The sequence below is a fragment of the Anser cygnoides genome, chromosome 1 (genome assembly GCF_040182565.1).
Source record: "Anser cygnoides isolate HZ-2024a breed goose chromosome 1, Taihu_goose_T2T_genome, whole genome shotgun sequence".
NCBI classification, from domain to species: Eukaryota; Metazoa; Chordata; class Aves; order Anseriformes; family Anatidae; genus Anser; species Anser cygnoides.
Genome location: NC_089873.1, coordinates 39,816,360 through 39,843,380, shown reverse-complemented (window position 1 = coordinate 39,843,380; position 27,021 = coordinate 39,816,360). Strand labels below are relative to the sequence as shown.

General features: G+C 38.7%; 1 protein-coding gene across 5 annotated transcripts; it reads right to left on the bottom strand.

Annotated features, from left to right (window-relative positions):
• TMEM19 (transmembrane protein 19) lies at positions 1-24,566 on the bottom strand. Of its 5 annotated transcripts, none has more exons than XM_013197923.3 (7): positions 24,473-24,566; positions 14,807-14,957; positions 8,439-8,552; positions 6,831-6,968; positions 6,280-6,534; positions 4,993-5,202; positions 1-2,708 (listed from the first exon to the last, which is right to left on the bottom strand). In XM_013197923.3, the coding sequence occupies exons 2-7, from the start codon at positions 14,934-14,936 to the stop codon at positions 2,545-2,547; spliced, it is 1,011 nt and encodes a 336-aa protein (XP_013053377.1). In that variant the 5' UTR covers positions 14,937-14,957; positions 24,473-24,566; the 3' UTR covers positions 1-2,544. The 5 variants fall into 5 exon arrangements, with proteins under 5 accessions (XP_013053377.1, XP_013053369.1, XP_047921312.1 ...); XM_013197915.3 differs by lacking the exon at positions 24,473-24,566 and adding an exon at positions 24,339-24,459; XM_048065355.2 differs by lacking the exon at positions 24,473-24,566 and adding an exon at positions 15,256-15,400.
• Positions 24,567-27,021: the final 2,455 nt, after the last annotated feature.

Sequence of the window (27,021 nt, the reverse complement as noted above, 5' to 3'; positions counted from 1 at the left end):
TGATTGCAAGATGTTATTTATTAAAAGTAAATTAAGCCATAAACATACTTTTACTTGAACTTCTAACACATCTAAAAATCAAGCAAAGAATGAGGACCAACGTTTCATAATTCAGTTAAAAAAATCAAGTGTATCCTCTCTCTGGATCTTGGTGCCACTTCAATATGAAAGGAAATTTAGTGACAGTTATCTCATATACTAAAGGTACCAATAGCTCTGAAGCAAAACAAACACTCAGGTGTTTTTAATTTCTTTGGTTTTATCCCAGCTCCTCCTCATTTTCCCTTTTACTTCCTACATGTTCTTTCTCTCCTGGTATCACATGGACAGGCAGTAGTCCTGTGCTCCTTTCTCATCTCTGCAACTGCTCTTAGTGACACACATCAGTTCAGAAGCAGACAGTCAAATACTGTAACTTCCTTCCTGTAATATCTATTAAAAAAAAAAAAAAGTAATGAAATTTCCATAAGGTGTACCCCAGTCAATACAGTATACTCAGAGTTAACACTGTCCCTTTTAGAGTTCAATAGTGTTCAGATATTTCTAAATATTGCAAATTTAGGAGTGGAAATTTCATGAACAAGTCAGTGCCATCACTATGAAGATATGACAAATGTTAAATTCTCAATAATGGCCTTTGAAGGTCCTACCTGCAGTAGTTCATTTGGATCACAATAATTCATATGATAACAGATCAAAGCATTTCATGCTGCTGTGTTTTAAATTACAGATACCTTCCAACTGTGACTAGGCAGTTTTAAAATGAGACTCATATTAAATAGTAGTGAAAAGCAGACTAAGTCTACTTCAGTGTTTGATTTGAAAGCATACTTTGTTTCAGGAAACAAAATAATAAAAAATAAGACATTTAATTGAAAGCAAAAGTATCTTACAAAAAAAATTATATTTCTTAATTCTAGAAATCACAAAAGTATTAATAAAATCTTAAAAGACTGCTAATACAGCGTTTACATAGAAGCAGCATAAATCCAATCAGTGCATAAAAGTTTCCTGTCTTTACAGATTAAGTGCGTATGTTCCTTTTATAACCACGTACCTTCCCATAGGAACACTGGAATACATCAACCATACAATTTGTTCTTTTCAGAAAGCTTTCATAAGGTTGAAATCTCATCTATATCATTGGATAATACAATTAACAAGGTCCAATGATAAATTCTAGATTTCAAATGAATAAATTCAACATGAGAGGTGTTAAAATTTTTGAATATTCTTACAAAAGGTGACAGAATACATGAACCAAATCAATTTGGACAGGCAATATACGCATTTGTTAAAAATAAATAAATAAATCAGCTATTTAACAGAAATATTCATCTATCTCTGAAGATAAAAAGAAGTATCTTTTATACATTAATTGTACAGGCTCTACTTTCTGAATGTCTCCAGTTATTATGAGGGTATTCATAAAGTTTAAATATAATCTGTGCTGGCTAAATTACTTCTACATCTTATAATTAATGCTGAAAGATGGAATCATCTAATATAGCAGCCTGAGCACCAGAAGGTAAATTCCCCCTTTGAAATGCTTTGTCAGTAAGACTTTCCCCATTCACTATGAGGATAACATCTATAGCTTCTTTGATTGAGGCTATCACCTGTGAATAGCAACCCTGAACAAAATAGAAAAAACTTACACTGCTGAAAAAGAACTAAACAATATTGTTTGCTCAGAATGCTAAATATTATAAAGTAATTCTATGCTTACAGAAACAATGTTCATATTTATAAAAAGATGAATGTGAATGCAAAACTGTAATATTTAATGTTACATAATTTAATAAGTACCACATTACAACAGTGTTAACAATCTTCTTATATAGCATTAATTAAGAAATAAAAATTTCAAATAAACATGGTCAAATTTATTATTCTTACTGGAAAAACTAGTCATTTTTATTCTGAACTCAGTCTTTTGCTTCAAACATTATTATAGCATTATCATAGCATCACTTTTACCAACCCTCTTTTGAGGGAAGTGGAGATTGTATCAGGATACAAAATAGGCAACAAGGCTTAATTCTCTTCCTCCCCAAGTATTTCCTCAAAACCTTACATCCTGCAGATTATGGGAATTACTAAACCAAAATTCATCCATTTCACCCGTGTTACCACTGCATAAAGTTGCAGTGTATTTTATGCCTGGCTTGAACAGTTGCAGTGCTCTATCACACTGATAAATGTAGATTAGACAACTTCTATTTCCAGCTTCTTGCTCGTCCATAGAGAACACAGATGCCAACCCTTCAGCTCCATGACGATAAAAAAAGTGCTTCGCCTCATTTGGCAATGATCTACACCCACTTAAAGAGCAGCAAGAGCATATTGACAAAACCCCTCCTTTGCCTTGACAGATGGCTACTGCCATATGAAGCTTGGCTAAGTAAGTTGAGATGGAAAGTCCTTTGGCTCTCTCAAAGGTTCAGATCCCTCTCTTCAAGAGAGCTCAAAGAGCACTCTCAGGAGTCTTTAAGTAAGACTGAATACAACTGAACCAGAACACGCAGAAAGCCTTAAACCATTTCAACCTCTTGGCCAGAAACACCATGCCACACCAGGAAGCACCAGAGCAGTGAGTACAGAAGAAAAAAGATTTACTGCATTGTTGTCTAGTATAGGTTTTCCAGATATGTGCTTGGAGTCTTTTGTTTGGTGGTTGACAACCATGCCAGTGTTTTTGTCAAAACCTGGGAAAAGAAAAAGACTTCGTTATGAAAAGAAACTTAGCAAGCAAATGTGTGTAACCCCCTAGGTTCAGTTTACCACTGTGGTGCCAAACATCTGCGAGAAAATACACCAACAGACTGACCTGAATTAGTTAAATCTAATCAGTTCGCTAAATCTGGTAGATTCAAAGAACAGGACATACATGCAATGCTTTATGTTAGAAATTATTTCATTTGAGAAGCTGCGCTTCTACCAGGTCTACTGATCTCTTCACATAGCTCCACAACAAAGCAAGTTGGTTTTGGCTATTTCAAAAGAGCTACAGAAAAAAAAATCTTCAAAGCTTTATATTTTAGTCCTAACACTTGCTATGTTTTAGAAAGTCTCAAGTTTCCTTGAGAGAAAAGCTGGGACTACTTTTCATAAATATATACCACAAATTTACATATATTGTAGATTCAGAGCATAAACACATAGAACAGTAACAGCAAGCCTTTACACTAGCTTGCTATTTACAAAATAGGTATAATCTCAGTTTGGCAACATAGGAAAATCTGGATCTAATTCTGCCTAGCTGCTGAAGCAAAGTTCTCATGTGTGTGTGGCAGAGACGAACTTTCTCTTAGGAACAGTAGCAACTACAGACTATTACATAAACTGAATCTGTGAAGATTACAAATACATAAAACTTTGACAGAAGAGATAGGCAGCACTGGCATATTTAAAAAAAATAATAATAATTTATTTTAAACTTGCTCTTTTCCAGCTTTCAGAGTCCAGAGCTTCACTTCCATCCACACACATTTAAAGTATTTTAAATGTTTTTGAAAAGATTTTTAAAAAACCTCAACAGTTCCACAGTTCTTTGTTAGCACTGCCATATTTATGTATTTTTTCAAGATGCTGCAGAGAGACTGGAGTACTTTTTATGAAAGGACATTGAATTTGGTTGGGGAAAGTGGGTTAAAATAAAGAGGGACACATAAGCTAACAAAGTGCACAACCATGAACAGCACTTTTTCATCTATATTACAGTATGTACACCATAGCACGTATGTGTGTATGGTATATATCCTCCAGCTTATGAATTTGGAAAATTTGTGGAACTTGCACACTGCCCCTGCTGCAGCTCAAAAAATAAGTTGCTGAGCATGCGAAAATATCTGAAGTGAAGAAGAAATAGATGCTGACAAATGCAGCCATGCATTAGCTGGGTTTACCACATTCTCATAATGCATCTGCCTCATTAGAAGAATGAGACATTGCCTGAGTGCTTAAATGTTCCCTCCTTAGCACAGAAGTATATAAAATTCCTCAAATGGTTGAGCATTCCATTTTGTTTTGGACTTTCCGGGATCTACAAATAATAGAGCATAAAAACTGCTGGAAAGCCAAATCCACAGTCAGTAGTTTGCAGTTCTCACTGTGATGGTAGGCTTCAACGGGCTTCTGTCTCTCAGACAGTTCATCTCCAAACTCAAACCCTGACTTCTAACAAGAAGTATATTGACAGTAAAATCTGAAAACTTAAATTCTCTCTGTAAAACAGTTGATGAAAAAAAAGTGTCGAATATAGTCTTTAAACAATTTTTAAACGTAGGGCTTAGCCTGAAGGTTGCCTGTATTTATTGTTCATTCACAACGATCCTAAAGATCAATGAGTGAGTAAATACTGAAAATATTTATAGTCAACCAGACAACAATCTTTTTAAATGGACAATATTTTTTTTTATTATTTTTTAAATTAAAATCAGCTGGTCTGTGAAACACTTAACTTACAGGAAACAGTACTAAGCAGTGAAAAAAATAGAATGTAAAATACTGTGCACATCTTCTCGGAGCTCCTCTTATTTAATTCTTGAAGTTGACACTACCACTAAGTCTCTAGAGTAAGAAATGGAGACTCAGCAGTTACCAATTAGTCTGAGTGAATGGATAAAATTAAGCTGATGTTTTCTCTTATAAAAGGTTGCCATAATTAAATACATTGAAAAGGAGCAGGCAGTGATTGGTTTTTCCAAGGTAACATGTTGGAGATCTCTGGTCTCCTTCAGCTGTCAGCAATACAGTGATGTAAGATAAACAAACCAAAAAGTGCAAAAGGAAGAGGATGAAAGACACAAGGACCAACTGTCCTTGCTCTTGTTTTCATTACGGTGCCCATTACTTTGGCTCTCTGCGTCCTTTGTGATGCTAACTCTGTATTTTTCCCCACTTAAAAATTACCTCCTCAGCCATTCCTGACATTTAAGTCCATTTTTAGGTTACATTAGGAGAGGAAAAAAAAAAGAGTAAGATTCTTACCACTGTATTGCATTGTAGCTCCCAAATATGAATCAACAATTGATCCCAGCAAGCCAGCTGCTGCACCGAACACAACAATTGGCCATTGTGGCGCGGACACATCCAGATCACTCACGAAAATGAGCTGTGTTATGAAGTAGGCTGTTCCTACTGCCATGCCACCAAGCAAACTTGAGAGGAGGCCCACTAATGTAATTCCTCCATTAGTACCTAAAATCAAACAAAACCAAGCTGATTTACCAACTTTTTCTTGCAGACCTACATTTATTCAGATGTCTTATATGAAAACAAAACTATGCTCAGTCATATTTTCCTCTTTTATCCAAAGACTCTGCTACCACAGCTTTTATTTACAATTCCCACGAGATGCTGAGAAGTTTACCCTGTACCACTAGAGCCTGTGTATTAATATTACTTTCCAAGTCTCTAAGCATAGTTATCAAGAAATATTCACTAGCAATAAATTAAGTAAAACCAGATAGCAAACTTCACAGAGTCACCTGGTATTTGACTGCTGTTAATTTGGAGGGAAAAAAAATGCTCAAACGTAGAACTTGAGATGTGCATGCTATTAAAACAACGCCTCTCTCAAAAGTATACAAAGATGTATTTCACCAACACATTTAAAGGAAAGAGCAAAATCCCTAGAAAAGAAGATGAAAGCTTACTGAAAAAAAAGAACACTTATTATGAGAAAAAAAATGTCCACGCATTTACATCATGGCCCACAAGATCTAAAGCTGAGAACGACATGCCAGCAAGACTCAAAAAACACATAGTGCTTTAAGGCTGCAATGTCATCCACTCTGCAGGCCAGGTTTCACAGACAGAAGGTTCATTTTACGTACCCTTTGTAGTACATTAAGGGAAATGAGCAATTTAGTTAAGAAGGGAATTTTCTGTAGTGTCTGCATTATATATATATATTTTTTTTTTCTTCTATTGATTGAAATTTTAATGACTGAAAAATTCAGATAACTTGTAGTCTTTGCATTATCAGCAGTATAAAGGCTTCTAATAGTACCAGAGACAAGAAGTGACAGCATTCACTAAGGACGGTTTTAGCTCACAGGACGCTGTGTTGATGCATCTCACAGATGATATGCAGCAGAAACACAACCGAGTAAATCACAATTCACAGAATGCATTCCTGCTAACATTTTCTAATCTCAGATTCCAAATGTTTGCTTTTCTGAGGCTTTTTTTGAACTTTTCAAGTTGGATGCGTAACTCAAAACAATCAAGAAAATATTAAGACAAGAACATGTAAAACAGATAATTCCTCACCTACTGGAACTTTTTCCCAGGTTGTTATTAACCTTGGCTTGCTTTTACTCATAACACTACCAATCTCTGACGCCCACGTATCACCAGCAGAGCACGCCAAAGCTCCCAAAAGCGATAAGCACATCCATGATGCTGTGTATTGCTTTGAAAAGTCTATTGGAATTTCACCAGGTCCACTTTCTATCATATATAAGATAGCCAGCTCAGTAGGAACACCGCCATTACAAAATACTTGTAACCAATTCCTCTGTCCACCTAAAGTGACAAAAACCTAAATGTTAGTATTTTCAGACAACCCTGAAATGCAACAGCAGGAAGACATACAAAATTAAATTTAAAAAGACATTTTCAAAACAGAAAATATGTAACAATTTATATAATAGGGCGGAAGAAAAAGGTAAGTTGCTTGCTACATTCAGGGGGATAAGGGGATGAAATGACAGGAGCGTTCTCTTCTTTGGGTGTTGCATCTCTGACCCTTTGAAATAAAGGGGAATATGCAGTATTTACTCTTCACAAGGGATCTGACAAAATCAAGTGTTAGGGCTTACCTTCTTTGTATTCGGAATCTATTCGCTTCTTTATATCTTTTTTCCATTTAGTAAGCTTTGAAGAAGTAACAAAAAATACAAGCAAAGAAGTGAAGAAACTGTAATTTGCAACTGTAAGGATAAATCCAACCACCAGTCCTACAAAGAAAAAAAGAACATCTATGTAATGTTCTTCCATGTAACAACTTAATCTCTTTAGTATGATCGTCATGATAAGTGATTGTCATGATAAATCTGAGGTAAATATGCAGTAAGGGAATTACTGAAGCATCTAACACTTGTAGTGAGAACTCCAGAGACATCTTCACTGACATAAAACAGTTACTTTTATCATTTTCCTCCTAACTTTCAAAGCTAAATTGCTAATTTTATTGCTATTGCTAAAGCATATGACTCTTTCTGAAGATCTTCTGTTGCCACAAATCAGCAATACTGTGCAAAAGACAGAGCAACAGAGAAAAGCTGAAGGATATCTAACTGAAATTTACATACCCTGCCTCAAAGAATTTGATTCTTCGTACGAGAAGCATACAGACAGCTGTGGCAGCCTCTCTATCCCCAAGTCTATCTTCAGTTTGGGGATAAAACCTCTCCCCCCACACAAGGTCTTTGAGAAAAACAAAATAACCCTCCTCCATATCTTAACAGCTGCTACTTCTCCCTTCTGTTTTGTTTTCTTTTCTTTCTGTTATTTTCTTAAGTATTTGAGCTCCTAGATGTTTCTTTTTCTACCTCCTCCACAAGAGAGGTCTAACTCACTGCCCACTGCGTGATTTGAATTCTCCCTGACTGGAAGAAAATTAGCTGTGTGCAAAATGAATGCCACTATAAGCTGGCTAGCAGAGCTGTTACATTAAGAGATAAAAGCATAGCAGAGAACTTTTTTAGATCTAGAAAATGCTTCCTTGTAACTCACAAACAAAACAAGATTCGCAAGATGGGTGACACAGGTGGAAAGGATGCAAGGACTTGCTTCTTTCCACTGACCATCAATTCAACAACCACAAGACAAAGGTCAGTCACCTCACCCACGAGTCTTGCATCATATTTTAATGAACACTGACTGTTTTTTTTCTCTCGTGTGGTCAAGAAAAAACATTGCTGAAATGGTCATTGGCTTGAAGTGAAGAACACATTTAACTGTCTTCGTATTTGCAGGAGGCCAAAAATGCCTAGAACTGCTGATATTACAGAAAGAAGAACCGTGTTATCTTTGCTGGTTTCCTACCAGGCAGGTAAGGCTGCTGACATGGCTCAGTTTTAGGCCTTTTCCCTACCACTGCCTCTTTCATTTTATTATCTCTAGATATGTGAAACAAACTAAACCATGCAGATTTAACTGCGCACTGTACCTAAGTTCAAAACAATCTTGCAGATTTATATAAATCTAATGACAGTATTAATCAAATGTATTACAAACAGCAGCAAAAGTTAACTTGACTAAAGCATAATTAAAATCACTATAAATTCAAGGTACGTATGCTTATGTTTATTTTCTTATTATAATAGAACTAGGTAGGAATTTCTTAAAATAATATTATGTACAATAAAAAGGACCTTAATTCAGTTTATTAAGCATTTAATTTAATAACCTCAGAAGAAACATACCTCCCAATGCACCACTGTGATCAAGACTCTTCTTCTTAACACCCTGTGTAGCAATCAGTAGTGGAACTGTGACTGAAAAAAGCCAGCGCCACGGAGAAATTGGTCGTAAATTACCTGGTAATTTAAATAAAATGGTTACAGATCATCCTTATAAGCCTTTTTAATGCCTTTATATCTGAAAAGTATTTCTCACCTTGTATATATTTAAAATCTGATCTTAATAGAGATTGAACCTCCTTACCTTTCAAAAGAAAAGTATGTTTATGAATGGAAGACCAAAATACCTGTAATTATCTACTCCTTTTTTCATTCAGCCTTCACAGAAAAAAAGAAAATATATTAACTAAAATTAACAAATGGCAAATGTGTTAGAAATAGACATAGTGAGATTTTTCATTCTGAAAAGGACTAGTAAGCTCAAAAAAAATAACATTCAAACTGTTAAGACCAGCTGAAATCTGATTTGAATAAAACAGGTATGTTCAGATATTAGAAAAAAATATACCATGTAGAACTGAGTTTCAAATATGAATAAAATTCAAACTAAAATCACAGTTAACAAAACATTAGCATTCCTTTCACGTAAAGAAACTACAAAGCAACTTTTAGTAAACAAAATAGGTCAAGAGCTTCCCTCAAAGATCATGTTCACAGAATCACAGAATGGTTTAGGTTAGGAAGAACCTTAAAGACCATCAAATTCCAGCCCCCTGACATGGGACACCTCCCACCAGACCAGGTTGCCCAAAGCCCCATCCAGCCTGGCCCTGAACACTTCCAGGGATGGGGCATCCACAGCTGCTCTGGGCAGCCAGTGCCAGGGCCTCACCGCCCTCTGAGGGAAGAATTTCTTCTTAATGTCTAATCTAAATCTACCCTTCTTATTTTAAAGCTGTTACTCCCTGTCCTATCACTGCACTCCCTGACAAGGAGTCCCTCCCTAGCTTTCCTTGTAGGAAAAGGCCCCCTTTAGGTACAGGACTTGTTCTAATACATCCATCAGTCGTGTTATAACTTACTCACTTGTAACTCCATAACAAATCATATCTGTTAATGATGACGATGCTTTGTGTTGTTTTTTTTTTTGATCAAAGTTCAGCATATGTGAGAACAATACAGAGAATGAACACCACTGTCCGCAGTCACTAATGCTTTTTAGCACTTTTCTGCTATGAGAGGAAACTACCTTGCCTTTCCAGCAAAGCCAAATAGTAGGGATTTTAGGAAAAGTCATTATTGTTTATCAAAAGCTTTAGTCTGGTAGCTCTCAACAATGAAAAGCAAGCAACCTTCTACATCCCTTTTTTCATCATGTATGTATTCTGAAGTATTCCTAGGACGTACCTACTGTTATCATTTTGTTGTTTACATCATCAATATGAAATTTCCTCTGTGTTAATAGAAGGATTTCTACTTGGCTGACAGAAGACTCCAGATGTAGATTCACATCTATGCGTGGAGGAGACATCAGTGTTTACGTAAGCTATCTAGCAGCTTGTGTTTCTGTAGCTTTGTATTACTATCATTTCTATTTGTATGGAAATTTTACATATTCTGTAACATCTAAGTGCTTAGTTGAGCCACAGTGATGCTTTATGTCTTCTAATAAAACTAGCAGGAAACCCTGCCATTTATATAAACATTTCCTTTCCACACTAATTCTGTCCTGCTGGTCTATAAGCAAATCACCAGTTTATCACATCACCACTGATGATTTGTACTGACATTAGAACGGACGCTTAGATGTTTCGGCTCCTTTTACAGTAATAAAAAAGAAAATTCCTTTTTTGTTGCTACCCAAACCATTTTGTTCCACACTAAACCTGGCTGAAATCATAAAAACTAGCACACTGGATCCAGCCAAATTTCTGACTCAGAATCCCATTCTGTGATTTCCTATTCACATTCTTTCTGCCATTCATGACATATAGAGATGCCCTCTTTCTGTGATGAATTATAATTATGCATTCTTCTTCAAATGGATGCTGTTAACTGCCCTGGTCGTCTTTGTTCCTTGCTGATCCTGCTGTGGATGTTGTGAGATGGGATGAACACAGGTGTAGGCAGTACTCTTGTATGTGGAGACCCCATGAATTGACTATTATAAAATACTTACATTTTCTTCCTTACTAGCAATTTATTGATTTTTTTGGCAATGAAATGTGTGTCATTTAAAAAAAAAAAAAAAAAAGATGATAATATATTAAGTAACCTGGATGGTGTAATTGCCCTCCTCATCATTACCTGCTTGTACTGACTGAACCAGGCTACTGACCTCCTTCAGTCATGCAGCATATTAATTACAGACAGCTGTGGTGTAAAAATACATGTATTGGTTCTGCTGTTCTCTTCTTTTACTACTACCTGATCTCCTTTATCCACAGTAACCAGCTCTTGGGTCCTCCTCTCCCCCACAGCAGCGTATCTCAACAGGGAGAATTTACCTCTCTCAGAGCCTGCAAACACATCCATTACCTTTACGATGGGTGTTCTTATGACTTCATTAGCCATAGTTTTTTCATCAAAAGGGTTAGCTCTAGAAACTTTCAAAGAAAACTAGGAACACTAAAAATGGCAAAAGAACTGAAAAACTGAGCTTCTTTCAGCAAGCCTCAGGTTCCCCTGTTAAATCATGACTTCTATGGAAGAACAACAGATGCTATAAACGTTCTGGATCATCTGGCTACCTTTCCCTTAAATACACAAGTCTGGTGTTGCATAGTCTGATTTCTACCTAAACATTTATCCTCAAGTGAGCTTGGAGTTATCTACTGCAGTTCTCCCAATTCTGTCTCTGTTTCTCTAATCCATGGAATTTGGTTTAGCTGAGAATCATGAATGATTCAGACTTGTTCTTCTGTGCTTTGAGTAGTCCCTCTCTACTGCACATGCATGCGCACACAGCTTCTTCCCAACCTGGCAGCAGTATAGGCAACTGGTCTGGAGCCCTGCAGAGACTTGTTGAAAAACAAGCTGCATCCAACAGATTCATGTCTTGTACTACGTGTTTACTCTCAGAAGCCTCCGGTATTTTTTCTCTGAAGTCTCTAGACTAAACGTTTTCCACTTCTATGTTCCACTGTTTACTTTTCTCAATTTTATCTAGAAAAAAATCTCAGCAACACTGCAATCAAACGGTTACCACCAGTTTTGATCGTTGATTCATTAATGATATCACTTTCAATATCCTTACGATTAGTCATTCCTTAATGTACAGGAGTTGTTCTTTCATCTTTTAGCCCTTATTTTTGCAAGTGATTCATATTATTTATTTTATTAATTAATAATAATTAATTCATATTTAGTGACAAGAGAATTTCCCTAGCCTTGCACAGTACGTTCACATGAGGAATTGTCTTCTTTGTGGTGTGGTATATACAGCAGACTGAAAACATGTATTCATGCTAGGAGTTATCCTTCTTTTTCCAAGAGTTACTGTACCTCACTTGGTGGGGGAATCCTTTCTACTGGTTTGTGTTCTCTGACAGTAGCTGCAACAGAACTGTCACGTTACGGAAGTCTTGAGTTTTCACGTGAGTGGGGATTTTAGATTTACACGTTTTGCTAAACGAACAGCGCACATGAGTTTAGGGGTGGCAAAACTGACAACACATCTCTGTGCTTCTGTTTACTTTGTTTACAAGCCAACATAATTTAAACAAAATGAACTTCCTGTGCTGTGGCTATATTCAAGTATTTGACTGTAGCTTATTGTTTTTCCTCACAGAACAATTCATAATGCATTGCATTAAAATCTATCAATTCATTGCTTTCATAGAATCATATGAAAACAATTCTACATAATCACAGTTTCTGTATTTGAAAATAATACTGCGCTTTTGAAACTGAAGAGAAGAATTACTTCAGGCCTAGTATTAACATCTAAGCAAAAATGGCTCACCTGTTATCTTTGTTACACAGAAAATAAAGCCAGTTTAGAATGTTTTGAAGTATTTAACTGGAAAGTAATCAAAACATTTTACAAGAAAGGATTGCTTTTAATGATATTCTCCACTTGCAATTTTTAAATTTGAATACTTACACCACCAAGAGAGACTATTTGAACAACTCCCAAACAAAATAAAAATGGTTTTCAAAACTACAAATGGTTTACTTTTACAAACAAAATTAATTGAATAAAAAATACTTCAACATATTTTATTTTAAAGATACTTACTCATCAAATTATCTATATTTTTTCTTGAGTTTCCAGTTTGTCCCCTTTCTTAGTCATTCAAGTCATTATGATGTGAATTTAAAAGAGCTTGTAGAACAGGAAGACAATATCCCACTCAGCTGTCATATTCAATGTGATTCCATAAAGCACCAGTGTCCATAGCAACTTATCTTTTAAGGAGATGATTTATCATCAACATCCTAAACATACTTGTTTCCTTCTAAAATTCCAGCACACTCACTAAAATAAAAGCTATTAACAAAGTTAATAAAGGAGTTATTACTGTCCATTTAGAGGGTATATTATTTAAATCATAGGGTGACTCAATAAATCTACCGCCTTACCAGTAAGAACATAAATATATTAATATCACCTCATTTTTACTTAAATTTAAAAGACATACATTTCATTGGAAAAGATCTTAAAAGTACATATTTTAGAACATAAAAATTTGAAAGTATGAGAAGAGATGCTTGTTATGACAGTTAAAAAAAGTCTTCAATTTCTGCAGCCAGAGAGCCAAGAAAGCTTTTGATTATGTCCTGAACAACACAACTTGCTCTGATAGAATTTCACTTCCACAAAAATGACAAAGTCAGTAGGTGAAAGTGACAAGACTGCTGTCTAAAACACTGTCCCTTTCCATTCTTTTAATCTTGGTGCAAGGCTCTCAAAAATGTATCTTAAGCTGATGACTATCTCAGCAAGATTTCAAGTGAGTTTTGTTTAAAAAGCCCAGAAACTTATGAAAAGTAAAGTTAATTGTTGATGCAGCTTTTGAGCTAAAATAAAAAACATGAGAAATGTTTTGTCGTATCTGCTGTACAAATACATGACATCACAAATCTAGCATTAAACTGGGTCTCAATCTAATAGAATAAACATTTTGCAGAGGCACAGCAGCTTGTCTTGCTGGAAAGCTGAACATGATGGTTTTCAACAAGAATGCTTCCATCAGCAGTACCTCCAGCTTTGCTGCTATGCAGGCTCCTTGGTTCAAAGTAGGGCAAACGCATTTCACAGTGAAACGCTAGTCATTGCGAGCGCGAAGGTTCTCTAGATGAACAAACTTCTCTTCTGCGTCCTGGAAAATCTCTACAAAGAGGGGGATTTGTCTCTAGTCCCTTCCTTCCTATCAGTCCCTAGTCCTGATACAAGTGGTATCAGGGTTCTCCACTCTAACTCTGTCATGTTAGACAGCAAGGACCGGAATACCGTGATTAGTGGAAAAACTGAGAGAGCTATACCTGTAGACAGCAGATGCATAAATGGCATTATTAAAAGCATGCTTCAGAACAACTTGGTTACCTCAAAATGAAATTAACAAAACCTGTTTGTCAAGCCTGCTTCTTGCGTACCTTCTGTGTGTCTAGCATCTCTCCGCAAGCCAAAGAAGAACTGTCCAGATAATGTGGATTTAATGCTGTACCAGACCTAATAGCTACCCTAAAACCTGAAACACTAAAAAAAACTTGCACAGGGACATCCAACTGCTGCTACAAGAGTTAGTTTATGCTGGTGGTGTATTTATTCTAGCTCCTTTTGAATCCAAGGTGACACCAAGCACCTGGGCGTGCTCATGCTGCATCCCTGGGCAATCAGCAAAACTGCCGTGACACTGAAGCTTCTCCTGCATGAAATTAGCTGAGGTATTAAGGACGTGTGTTTACATGTCCTGGGGAAGCTGTTAAACTCTTCTAGGCTTGAACTGATGTTGCAGGCAGTAGTGCCGTGTTTACACACTGCTGTAAGAATGGTCCTAACAGAACAACAGATCACAGAAAGTACCAGCGTCCCTGTAACCCCACACAACAAATCCACGCACAGCCCGCTGGACTTGCTTAAATGGAACAGAGCTGACTGTGCATGCCCATGTAAAAGACTCCATGCATACATCCCTCTCTTCTTGCACTATTTCCCCTCTTTCTCTCTTCCTTGGCCCCGCAACTCTTCCTGCATGCCCTGTTCAAAGCCTGCAGGTACATTTTAGAAACTTTTCAGTAGGCCAGCGCTCTCCTCGTACACTATCACTGCTCTCCCTGACAGAGCAGGGTACCAGCTCCCGGCAGGACTCGAGCTGTCAGCTGTACCCAGGAGGGAGAGGGCTCTGCAGGTGCCTCTTCCAGGTCCCTGTGGGGACAGAAGGAGGAGAGCTCCGGGCCCCAGCCCGGGACGCAGCCTTTGGACTCACCGTAGTAGGTACTCGCAGTCATGGACACGATCCAGAAGGCCAGGGAGATACAGATGAGCAAGCTCAGGATGATGATGTTCGCCATCATCTTGAGGTACTCCTTGAAGAAATCCTCCTGGTAGCACGACATGGGGAGCCAGGAGGAGGCCGCCTGCAGGGGAAGCACAAGGCGCAGCGCATCAGCCACACCGCCGCCCCAACCGCCCCGCGGCCGCCGCTCGCCCCCGGCACCTACGGGCATGGCGGGGGGCTGCGCGGCACCACCGGCACGCCGGCGGCGGCGACCGGGCGGCGGCGATGGCCGCCCCCCGCCCGCCACACCGAGCGCGGCCAGCGCCGGAGCGACCCGACACGGCGCAGGCTCGGCGGCCGTGGAGGAGAGGGCAGGAACGAGCTGCGGGCGGCCTCCGCCCCGCCTTCCCCCTGCACCGCCCGGCCACGCCACCGACCTGCAGCCTGGGGCCGCGCGGGGGCTGCTGTGGGTCGGGCTCGGTGCGGCCTCGCTGCCAAAAAATCCTCGCGAGGAGGCGAGGGTCACTGCCGCGCTGTGCCGGCGGCACCCGCCGCGGCCATGGCGGCCATTTCCTCGCTCCCCGCCGGTCCCGGCGCAGGGCCGGCCTGCGCGGCCGTGTGCTCAGTCTGAGCGCGGTACGCCCCAACCCTGCCGTTCATCTACGTGTTAGATGAAAGAAACCTTTGTGAAATAAAAATCCACTTTGCTTCTTTGCGGAATAAAAACGGAGGGATGGCGGTTGATAAGGATGCGAGTATTTTGATGAGGTTTGAAACCTGGTGGAGTTCATTGCAAAGTTCATTAACGCAAGGAAGAGAGACTCGAAACACTACCCAAATTCAGCTTGGAATAAAAACAAGCCAAACCTGCCCATTAGCTTTTCTGAGGGCATGCCAGAATCGCTTGCAAAACACTTGACTATAAATAAAGAAGCTAACACAGTTATTAGAAGGACTCCACAGCTCCCTCTTCCACACCTAAGAGGCTTTGTCAACAAAGCACAGATGTGAAGCTCCAGAACTTTTCAAAACCCCTCCCTTTCTTTCCTTTAATGCTGCTACCTATGAAATAAGATTTTAAGCATCTCAGAAGAGAATTTTGAGGTAACATATTCAACACTTGTTCTGTGGAAAGCAGACTAAAAAACCTTAAAGCTTACAAATACCCGCACAGATGAGTCATTTCATGAACATCAATAACTTCAGGTGCTTATTTTCACAGAATTGAAACAGCAGCAGAATATTTAATCATTCACTGAGCGGCTGAGTAATAGGAAAAAGTTAATTAAAATATATTTTACACAGAACAGGTAGCACATTTAGTTACGGGCTTTGGTTGTCTTTGAGGAACAACAGAAGTTCTTAGGGTTGAAAAATCTAGTGAATAATCTTCATTTAAGATGTGATAGTTTACCTACGGGATTTAGGAGTATTTCTGGCTCATTAACACCTGATTCATCTTTGAGGCATGTTCTGTTGCTTTTCATTCAGCATCTGCAGTAAGTTTCTAACAGGATGAGCACACAGTCCAGCTTGTGGAGTCTTTTTCAACAAAAGCTTACAGTTTTGTGTTGTTATGAATGAAACATTCAGTTATCACTTAGGGCTTCTTCCTCAGATGTTGTCTAAACTAGTGACCACATTCTGTAAAGGCCTACAGATAGCTGATTTTATCTGAAGAGAAGTAGGCCCATTCCAGAGGCTAAACGCTTGGGTATTTACAGTGTATTGGCTGTAGGCAATTAGAGCCAAAACTTGGACCAGGTGCCTTGGACAAAGTTGAATAGACTTCATCTTTTTTTCTACTATATTTATTGATAATAATGACTGGGCACACCTGATTTTTCTCTGAATTAAAGATCCTGAAAAGATTAATACTAATGTAGTAGAATTGACTTTGGTATATCTAGTCTGCCATCTCACCTCTAAATTTTTCATTAAATCTCTATCTGAGATCTGGATTTGAAATCCTGGGATGAGTAGGCGAACTGCTTTGTAAGAACAGGACACCTTTTGAAGGATAACACCAATACAACATTGCTTAGATGCTCCTGCCATCTAAGTTAATGACTTTTGATCAGAGCAAGATCAACTCTATCTAGACTGGTGGCTGAACAAGTAGCTGCTTGTTTAGCTGTAACCAGCTCCCATAAATGCGTTCATTCAAACACACCGTTAACTGCAGTAATGCTTTATTCAATTTATTGCTTACGTTTTGTTTTCTAACCTGTTGTATTGGGCTTATGTGGCAAGGTTTTGGTAGTGGGGGGGCCGCAGGGGTGGCATCTGTGAGAAGAGTCCAGCAGTGGCCCCATGTTAGATGAGGGCCAGTTTCAGCTGGCTCCAAAAGGGACCTGACACTGGTCAGGGCTGAGCCATTAAGCAAAATTGACTGTGCCTCTGTGAAAGCTTATTTAAGTAAGGGAAAAAGTGCTGTGCAACAGCAGCTAGGAGGGAGGAGTGAGAACCAACCCTGCAGACCCCAAGGTCAGTGCAGCAGGAGGGCAGGAGGTGCTCCAGGCAGACAGCAGAAGTTCCCCTGCGGCCTGTGGAGAGGCCCCTGGTGGAGCAGGCTGTCCCCCTGCAGCCCATGGGTCCCACACGGAGCAGATCTCCACGCTGCAGCCCGTGGAGGAGCCCCCGGTGGAGCAGGTGGATGTGGCCTGGAGGAGGCTGCGGCCCATGGAGAGCCCCCGCAGGAGCAGGCCCCGGGCCGGAGCTGCAGCCCGTGGAGAGGAGCCCACGCAGGAGCAGGGGGTCTGGGGGGAGCTGCCGCCCGTGGGGGACCCGTGCTGGAGCAGTTTGCTCCTGGGGGATGGACCCTGTGGTACGGAGCCGTGTGGGAGCAGTTCTTGAAGAGCTGCTGCCTGTGGGCAGCCCCCACAGGCTCAGTTCGGGAAGGACGGCATCCCGTGGGAGGGACCCCACATGGAGCAGGGGCAGAGAGTGACCGAGAAGGAGCAGCGGAGATGAAGCATCATGGACTGACCGCAGCCCCCCGTTCCCCTGCACTGTTCAGGGGAGGAAGAGGGTGGATGGAGGGGGAAAGTGTTTTTAGTTTGCTTTTAGTTTCTCACTGTTCTCATCTGCTAACTATAGGCAATAAATTATAGTAATCTCCCTATGCTGAGTCTGTTTTGCCCATGACGGTAATTGTTGACTGATATCCCTGTCCTCATCTCAATCCTTGAGCCCCTTCCATCATATATTTTCTCCCCCTCTCCCTTTTAGGAGGGGGAGTGAGAAAGTGGTTGTGTTGGAGCTCAGCTGCCCAGCTGAGTAAAACCACCACATCTGTAAGAGACTGATGCTGGAATTTCTGATGGAGAAAAAAAGGTTCTTGCAGGAATCATACAGCCCTCGCTGATATCAGTGGGACTGTACCACTATGTGACCATGATGAATCACAACCCACTAGCTAATGCAAAGAGAAGGCATGTTTGCGGAGCTCTAAAGAACCCTTCATCTTCCTTCGTAGCTCCCATACCTGAGCTAAGAAGCACTCTTTAGACACATACCAGACAATTGCCCTTGCTTATTCACAGGCCTTGAATCTTGGCGTAAAGCCACAGCTGCTGCTGCTCTTGGAGTTTGCAATAGCAAGAAAAGCAAAACAGAATACAGCTCTCAATGCCTGGCACAGTAGAGGTGATTTCGGTTAGAAATTCTGTAACAACCATGGCATGAATAATGTTGACTTTTACTCCTATTTCAGCTCAGAGACATCTGTGTCATGTGGCCTTGTGCATCCCTCTTCCAGGGTTTTCAATCATATGAAACCTAGATAAGTTCCTGCAGTTGCTTAATATACGTTAAGTGTTAGGGCTAGAATGGAAAATGAAAGAAACCTGAAATTAGACTTCTATATTTGGAAACTGAAAGAAGTACGACATGTTTTTGAAAGTAACGAGTCTACAGCATTTACTGCTGTTGACCCAAATGCTATGTTTAAAGTCCTGTTTTCTAGATATTGCTCTTTGTTTTTACTAGGTCCTGCAATAAAAATAAATAAATAAAAATAATAAAAAAGCATTTTTAATGGGCAAAAGTTTTTTTTTTAAAAAATGTACATCTAGATGGTGACAATAATGTGAATTTAGAATTCACATACTTAAAATACCATTTTGAATCAGTTTCAAGTGTTAAGTCACATGTAATACATGCAATATGTACATTTCATAAACAATATTTACTTATATTTAAAGAAACATTCCCCATTCTTGCTTATATAGCTAAGAAGCTTGATAATTAAAAAATGGCAAATAACTGTTGCTTGAAAGCTTTTCACTACACTTTCCTATACAAATACATACTTGAAGTAAAAAAATCTGACAAGTTTTTTTTTAAAAAAAATCATTAGACTTATAAGCAACCCAGGTATTTAGATGAAGAGTTCCTTCTGACATTGTACCTAGGACTATAGGATGCAAAATACGACCAGCGCGGAGTCTAGAATTAAAAATAAGTATGGTAATTTAAAAGGACACAGGAATGTGAGGTGAGCGAAGGCAGCATGACAAACTGAAGATAATAGCATGCTAATGTACATAGCATGCTAATTAAAATTAACTCTTTCGCATTCATTCTTTTCCTAGGAATAAATTGGAATTTAGGTAATTTGCAGTAATATAGCATAAAATTTCCAAAGTTTCATGAAGATACTTTGAAGCAGCTTTACGTGCTGCTTTGCTTTTCTTCTACTTTTGTCTCTCTGGTATGGTACTCTCCATTTCTCTTCCCTGCTTAAACATTATTCATATTTGTGAGGACTCTGTTTTTGTAATGTTGTTCTTTTTTCTTAGTGGTATAAAATTAATAGAAAATGCTGATCTGACCATAGAATAATTCATTACACCTCCCGCAGTAGTCTTTTTTACAAGATAAATATTTTTTATAGTAGAGGAAGGATGAAAGAGAAAGGGAGCTAGCCACTGTTTTTTAGAAGCTGAACAGATTACATTATTAAAATTTTGTTTGGAGACAAATATTGTTTGTCTTATAGTTAATATGACAATGAATGCCAAGGAACCCCTTGGAAGATCTTGATTTTTACTACTTTATTTTTTAACAGCACAAAACCCCACCATATTTAGACATGAACTTTTATGCTTTAATTTCCTTGTTAACTCTCCACAAGATTTTCAATATATATTTTTACTTTCTGTTGTGTTTTTACTATATTTTAAGGGAACCATTTTCCTCCCCCTTTCCCTTTCAGGAGGGGGAGTGAGAGAGTGGTTGTGCTGGGGCTTACCTGCCCATCAGGGTAAATCCACCACAACTATACAAAAGAGATGTGGATGAATGAGGAAGGATCAGCAGAGTTTCAAGAAGGTGTTGAGAGCTGGCAGCTGAGGCAAATGCTCCCATGGCATCTGGCTCTCTGAAGCACTGAATGAATCCAGGGTGTTTGAGAGCTCTACCCCATTTGAGAGACTCCTATTGGCATGCGTTAGGTAAAAGCTGCAGGACTTTGAGGTGGTGCAGAGCACATCTGGGGTTAGATGTGTCAAGCCTTTGAGTACATTTGGAGCAAAACTGGGTGGCTAGGCTCCTCCAGGAAGAACCGATCTCATAGCAATGAAAACTGCTTTGAGAAATGAATGCCAGCATATGGTGGATGAGAACAGCCATGGGAATGGCTTCATAGCTCCCCTGTTCTCTATCACCTCGCTAGGTAGAGCATAGTCTCTGTTGACAGAATATTAACTATGCAAGGGAACAGGAGTGGCTGGCTTTTAGATTTAGATAACTTTTAAATGGTACAGAATCATTAAGATAAATACATTTTTAGCCTGTAAAAACACATGTCGTTCCACTTCTGCCTCAACACAAGTGGGTGTAACCTGTCATACATAATGATTTTAATTAGCAGTTTGATCTGTTTAGGCAGACTGGGCAGAAGTGATGGAACTATGCACATATATTTTCCTGCATAGATCACACTGTTAGATTTAAGATTTTCAGAAGAACTATATCACATTTACCTCTACAATATTGAGTGGGATTGGAGAATTCTGGAAAATACTGCTCAAAGTTCAGATTATTAGTAACGAGGCCTGAATTCTTACAGGCTTGCCAAGCTCCCATTGATTTCAGTTGGAAGTGAGTGCCTGAGTATCTGTGAGGAGCTGTAGTCTTTTAAAGGGAAAATACTTGGAAATGCAGTCCAGAGGAAGGGCAGATGAGGGCTATTAAATTGTTGAGCTGGGTCTTTAGATAAAGAAGGCTTCAGGTAAAAAATAAAAAAAAATCTGTAGTATAGAAAAGAAGATTGGAAATAAATACTGTGTTTTTCACAGTGGCAGGCAGAATGCTTGAGGAACACTGGTGGAGAAAGGGTGGAGCACGGGAAGAGCCCTCAGGCAGAACAAGAGGTAGGAAAACCTTTGCTGAATGATGACAGCACAAAGAAAAATGTTGGTAGGAATGTAGAAGTGATAATATAATGAATGGATGAACAAGTGCAAAGTAGATGCTCCAACACACTTCAACACCGAGAGATTTTTGACTGCAGACATTACAGTTCCATCAAAAAATTCAAATCAAGTGCATTCACCTCCAAACAGCTTGTAAATTACAGGAATATAGAAGACCAATGTTTACTGGCCTTTACTAGTCATTACAGAGCTAGGCAGAACAAGGATTGAAATTGGGTTTACTATTCTTGAATGACTCCAACACCAGACTACTGGCTCTTCTACAGCCACTATATTATACGAGTTTTGTCCACACTATGTCCTGACTTCAGGAGTCAGCAAAAACAGCTGGAAATAATGTTCTGATTTTAGTACGTCTACATTTCCCTAAATAATAATATTAAAAAAAAAAGTACATAAAATTCCTAAATATTTCTTCCCCATAGAGAAACCACACCAACAGGCTGTCAAGTCCACCTGTTTGTTGAATTTATATTTCACTCTAGAAGATAAAAAGTACACCAGTCTACAATGATGAGCAACAGGGAAATATCCAACTCACATTTCAAATATAATCTCCTTAATAGGATGGCAAACTATACTTTCCTTAAGCAGTTGCTCAAGAACCAAAACACACACAGTGTCCATGTGAAGAGTTTTAAACTAAGACATTTCAGGCAGTTACTCATCATGCCTTTATCTGCATCTGAAATAGAACAGCACTGAACAATGCAACGAGCTTTAGCAGGAGTAACTCTGCCAGCATAATCAATGGGTGGTAGTGCTTCAGTTACCAGGTCTCTGGTCAGGGCATGACTTGTACCTCCTCCTACTTGTCTCTTTTTCAACATTATTTCAATTGCTCTAAGCAAGAGCAATTGAAAACTCCACTTCTCTGCCCTTTCCGTGTGAAGGGGGGCAGGATGCTTTCATAACAAAACAGAGACTTACATAAACTCTGGGATGAACGCTTTGTGGCTGTGCAATGAATGGTGCAATGCCCTTCGAGGCAGTGAAGATGTGTTACACAATGTGCAGACCTGACGCAAAACCTCAAGGCAGATGCTGCTAACACCATCAGGCTGATGTAGTTTCTCACTAATTCCTATTTTAAAAGCAATCTTGCAGTGAGAATTGCTGCTTTATTAAAGGAGAGATTGGCTCTCAAACCCCAGTTAAATGGATTTATTTTCTTGTCTCTATGTTTTTATTGCTTGTTCCATATTAAATTTCCACTTTTTTTTTTTTTTTGGTAATTGCTCCTGAGAAATAAATATAGAAAATGTTACTTTTTATTAGTGACAATTTTTTTCAGAGTGGTAAATCACAAAATGCCTTGGGTTTGGGTTACCCCTACCTTGTACACACATCTCCTTTAAACCAGGGGATGAATTACACTAGTACTAGTATATCATAATCACTGGACAGACCTGCTATAGGCTACAAAGCCAGCTTTCACTGAGCTGGTAAAGACACATAACAGAGAAGCACAGATGACTAAGGCACTGTCCCTGATAGTACATTTTGCTTCACCTGCCTAAGCCATGACAGTTTGCACTGCTTTTAGATGCATAGATGAAAGTGATACAATTCATATTTCCAGTGATAAGGAAGATCATTTCAGTTGAATTATCTAATGAATATTGATGTCCTACTGGTAGTTGTGATAAAAACAAAAGGTGGTCACCACTTCGCACATTATTGAATGTAGTCTTCATTTTTATTTGTTTCAGTTTATTAACATGAGAGGCACAACAGAGATTACTGTTTATGTACAAAATTCAGATCTGACTAGGGAAATACAGAAAAATAGCTTTCAAAACTCTTTTTTGCAGTTATATATCCTTCATTTAAATTTATAATCCATTATATAAAATCTAGTGAAGCATGCAAAATGCCTCTTAAATCAATTTCAAAGCATCTTTATTTCACTTGTTTCAGGTTACTAAAAGCATGAGTTAGCAGAAAATTTAGTATCAAAAGCAAACTGAATTGTAAACGGAATGATTTATGGTATGAAGGCAATAGTAGTATAACATTATGGCTGAATGTTATACCACAACCGAGAAGCCGGAACATCAATTATGAAGATACAGCTCAAGTACTGAGGGTGTTTTGTCTCTGAATTAGTAACACGCTTTGCATTTCTATAGCAGTTAAATCAGAAGAGGTTAAAAAAGCTTCACAAACATTACATTCTGCCAAAGTTTAAGGGAGGGGAATAACGTTGCTAAATATGTTGTTCCAGGTCACATGGGAAACTGAATCAAGAAAAACATGAAACCAGATGATCTGCCAGTTCTTTCATACGCAATGAAACATTATATTTATTGTTTTATTAAACATTTGTAAAAGATGCTGTGAACCCTAACCAGAGTCTCTGGATTCTTCAATAAAATCCATGATAATTGTGCTTCAACTTTTACCTCTATAAATACCAAAGGAACTAGAATGTTCTTGAGGGGATTATCTACCTTCAGGGTGTACCTGGATTCAAACACACAGCATTATGACCCTTCCACGCATCTCAGTTATTGTAAAAGCCTTGTATTAATGTGGTCTTGGGACACAGAAGACCCTACACATTAGTAAGTATGTACTTGTTACAGTACATATGAAGAATTATGTATTACATTGTACCTGGACAGTTGTTCAGAGTTTTCTGTTAAACCAGATACACATTATTTATTTAGAGAGACGTGTTGGAGGATAACACATTTGTTAAGTGCAATACAGATTTAGCCACATTTTGCAGATAGACAAAAGCAGCAGGTTCTCTGTGGCAACAAGCTGCATTTCAGAAGATATGCTCTTTAATAATGAACAAGTTTTCTGTCACTAAATGCTCATGCAAGTACAATCCTTTTGATTTTGTCAGTGCAGAATTTTAGTGCTGGTTCACCCAGGACAAACACCTGCACGTCCAACTTTAACCTCTGCTAGATCTGAAGACTTTTTCACTTTAGGAATTGTATATTTATGTAAGAAATGCAAAGAATTCCTGAAAACAAAACAAAAACTATAGAGTAAGGAGCAAAAGTTTTGCCTAAACAAGGTGGCTATAATAATGCGTTAAAAAGTTAAGCAGAAATATCCCTTACCTTTCAATACTTCTACTCAGTCCAGATTCAGCAGAAGTTGCATAGAACAAATGTTTCAAAAGCAAGATGAGTTCAAGTCCTATGAAAAAAAAAAAATAGCAGATTCTCGATATTTTCAACAACTAAAGTCTTACCAGAAGCAATATTCAACTGCCCATTCTGCTTCTTTGCTGTGATAATTTGTCCACGTTCTTTCAGTCACAAACAGCAAAGTGATACCACAGCAACTCACCCAGCCACGAAGCAAATCAGAAGTGGAGAAATCAAGAAGCTAACAGAAAGGGTGGAGCCCCAACCCACTGCTCTCACGCCAAGACAGCAACAATTAAGGGATTTCTTTTCTTACTCTTCTGACTTCAGAGATCCACCCAGTGTCATAAATTGGTATTGAAGTTGCAGGGTGCCCTATCAGTGCACAAAACACTCCAAGGTATCATTTCCATTGTTTTTATCTCAGAAAAGGTTGTATTTTTGACTACCACCCCCCATACCTCCACAGTGCATTCTTAATTTGCTAAAGGAGTCTGCATATACTCCCTAGCATTGTCATAACAAAGATAAACAAAAGATGATGCTCTGCTTTTCCACATACCTCTGAGATATTTCAGTTTTTGGAAGTCTAGGACATCACCATAACAACTAGAGGTTATCTCATGGCTCCAAGTCTTCCTACATTTGGTATTTTTTCTTGATGACAAGTGTCTATATCTATCCAGTGTCTACTGGATAACATGAATGCAGAAAGGAAAACTGCTTGAATTGAAACAAAATCTCAGAAGAAATCTGAAGACAACACAAAGTGAATACTTTTAACATCTTGATTATTTTAGTAGAATGGGTCATGATTTTTAAAATATATTTTGTATTCTTCTGTCTCAAGACATCCATCCTGCTTTTATGAGCCTCCCACGTGTGAGTCTGTTTAGCTACCTACAATTTATTTTATATGTTTGACTTCTTTTACATCAGCTACTGATTAGTTGTAAGCTGGAGCTGTCCCAGTCTTTTCGAACAAAGTATTTGTGCAAAAAAACATTTTTTTTGCCAAAAATTTCAAACTCAAAAGATATTTTGTCAAAGGCTTTTGACAAAAAGTGCTTCCTCTTGCAATTGAGGAATTGAAAGTCAGCACTACCACACAGAACAGCTTTTGATTTTTTCTTTTTTTCCTGAAAACTGACTTTACAGTTTCACTGGACAATGCTCAGATCCTAGCTCCTAGATGTAACTAGTAATGAAAAGTGCTCTATACAATCAACAGGCCAATAGTACCCGCTGACTGAGTTAAGGTACTAAAACCTTTGCAGAAACGGTTAATGTTATGATGTTCACTGATTCATTTTCTTAGGATCTTAGGACACTCATGTTGTATATATAAAAGTTATGTTTACCCTATAGAAGCCACTCTCTTCCTGTTAATGCAAGGAAGTGTTCTGTGTGCCCTCTGTGTAAGTCAGTCAACATTAGGCGAACTGAACCAATTGGTAGAAAAATTTTTCTTTGTCCATTAACTACGACAGAAGACCTTGATGATAAATGTATACTGCTGAATAAATAAACAGGACTTGGGAGCAGCTCAAGCACTTGACCTCTCCATAACCCACACTGCTTAATTGCAAATTTATTCTCCAGGAGTAGTTGGACTGTTCTGACCAGCTGTTTCCAGGAGGTTCCCTAGAGACCGGGCTAGTCTTGAGCACCAGTTGCCTTTGAGGCCAGAAACTGGACCCAAGCCCACGTATTTAGCAGTATGGAGCCTTCTGTACTTTAAGTTAGTTAGGGCCTTTGTGAATGTCGTCACTGTCTTCTTCTGTTTTCTTGCGTTGTTAAAGATGTACCCTGCCAAGTGAAAGTTCCTGAGCTTTCCTGAAGATAGAGTAAACAAAAGGTTTTCAGAGGACAAAGCAATTCAAATTGTTTTATTTTCCTGCATATTCATAGTTCATATTAGGCTGAAGAATAACAGTAAAGTGCTGCAAGTAAAGCTGAAAACATTGTCCTGGCACTGAGGTTCATGTCATACCTATTGCATATAGATTCAATTTTCCAGGAGTGTAGTTCCTACACTTTTCACAGCTACCAACTGGAAAGTAACATGCACACTCCTTTTTGTATTATAACTTATTGTGAATATAGTTTTGAAAATTTAGCTCCTTTGTTGGCACATTTAACAGTATGGCACTCAGGCAGCTTGGTGGAGCAGGTCCAATGGGATGCCTTTTTCAGCTGGTATGAAAAGAAAAAAAAAAGAAAAAAAAAGAAAAAAGAGAAAAGAAAAGAAAAAATGTATGAATGGTATGAAAAGAAAAAAAAAGAAAAAGAAAAAGAAAATAGTTGCTTCTGCTGCTTTTTTAATTGAAAAAATCTGATGCTTTTGTTTTGATTGAAAAAAAAAAAACAAAAAAACTGATATTCTGGTCCTGCATCATCTCTTAATTCTTGCTGTTCCTCACCCTGTTACATCCCTCCTTCTAGAAGGGAAAGCCCAGCATATTTCCAACTCACAATTGAGAACAAAACCTACTCCTGTTAGCAACCAGCATTTCTCTTCTTTGCTGTCCTGCCCCTTCCAGTGGAGACCCACATGACCGTTTCGCTATGACAGAACAACTCCGAACACCCTGATCTCAGAGGTGTTCCCCTACAGAACCCACACGTTATCCTTTTTCTAGATGGGTCCAGT

What these genes read in the sequence shown, in the direction of transcription:
- TMEM19 (XM_066993051.1), bottom strand. Translation starts at nt 15,047, where the DNA reads ATGCCCGTAGGTGCCGGGGGCGAGCGGCGGCCGCGGGGCGGTTGGGGC. An exon ending in AGATTCCGAATACAAAGAAG is followed by an intron (nt 6,535 to 6,830) that starts GTAAGCCCTAAC and finishes TTGTCACTTTAG; the next exon opens with GTGGACAGAGGAATTGGTTA. An exon ending in CTGGGAAAAAGTTCCAGTAG is followed by an intron (nt 5,203 to 6,279) that starts GTGAGGAATTAT and finishes GTTTGATTTTAG; the next exon opens with GTACTAATGGAGGAATTACA.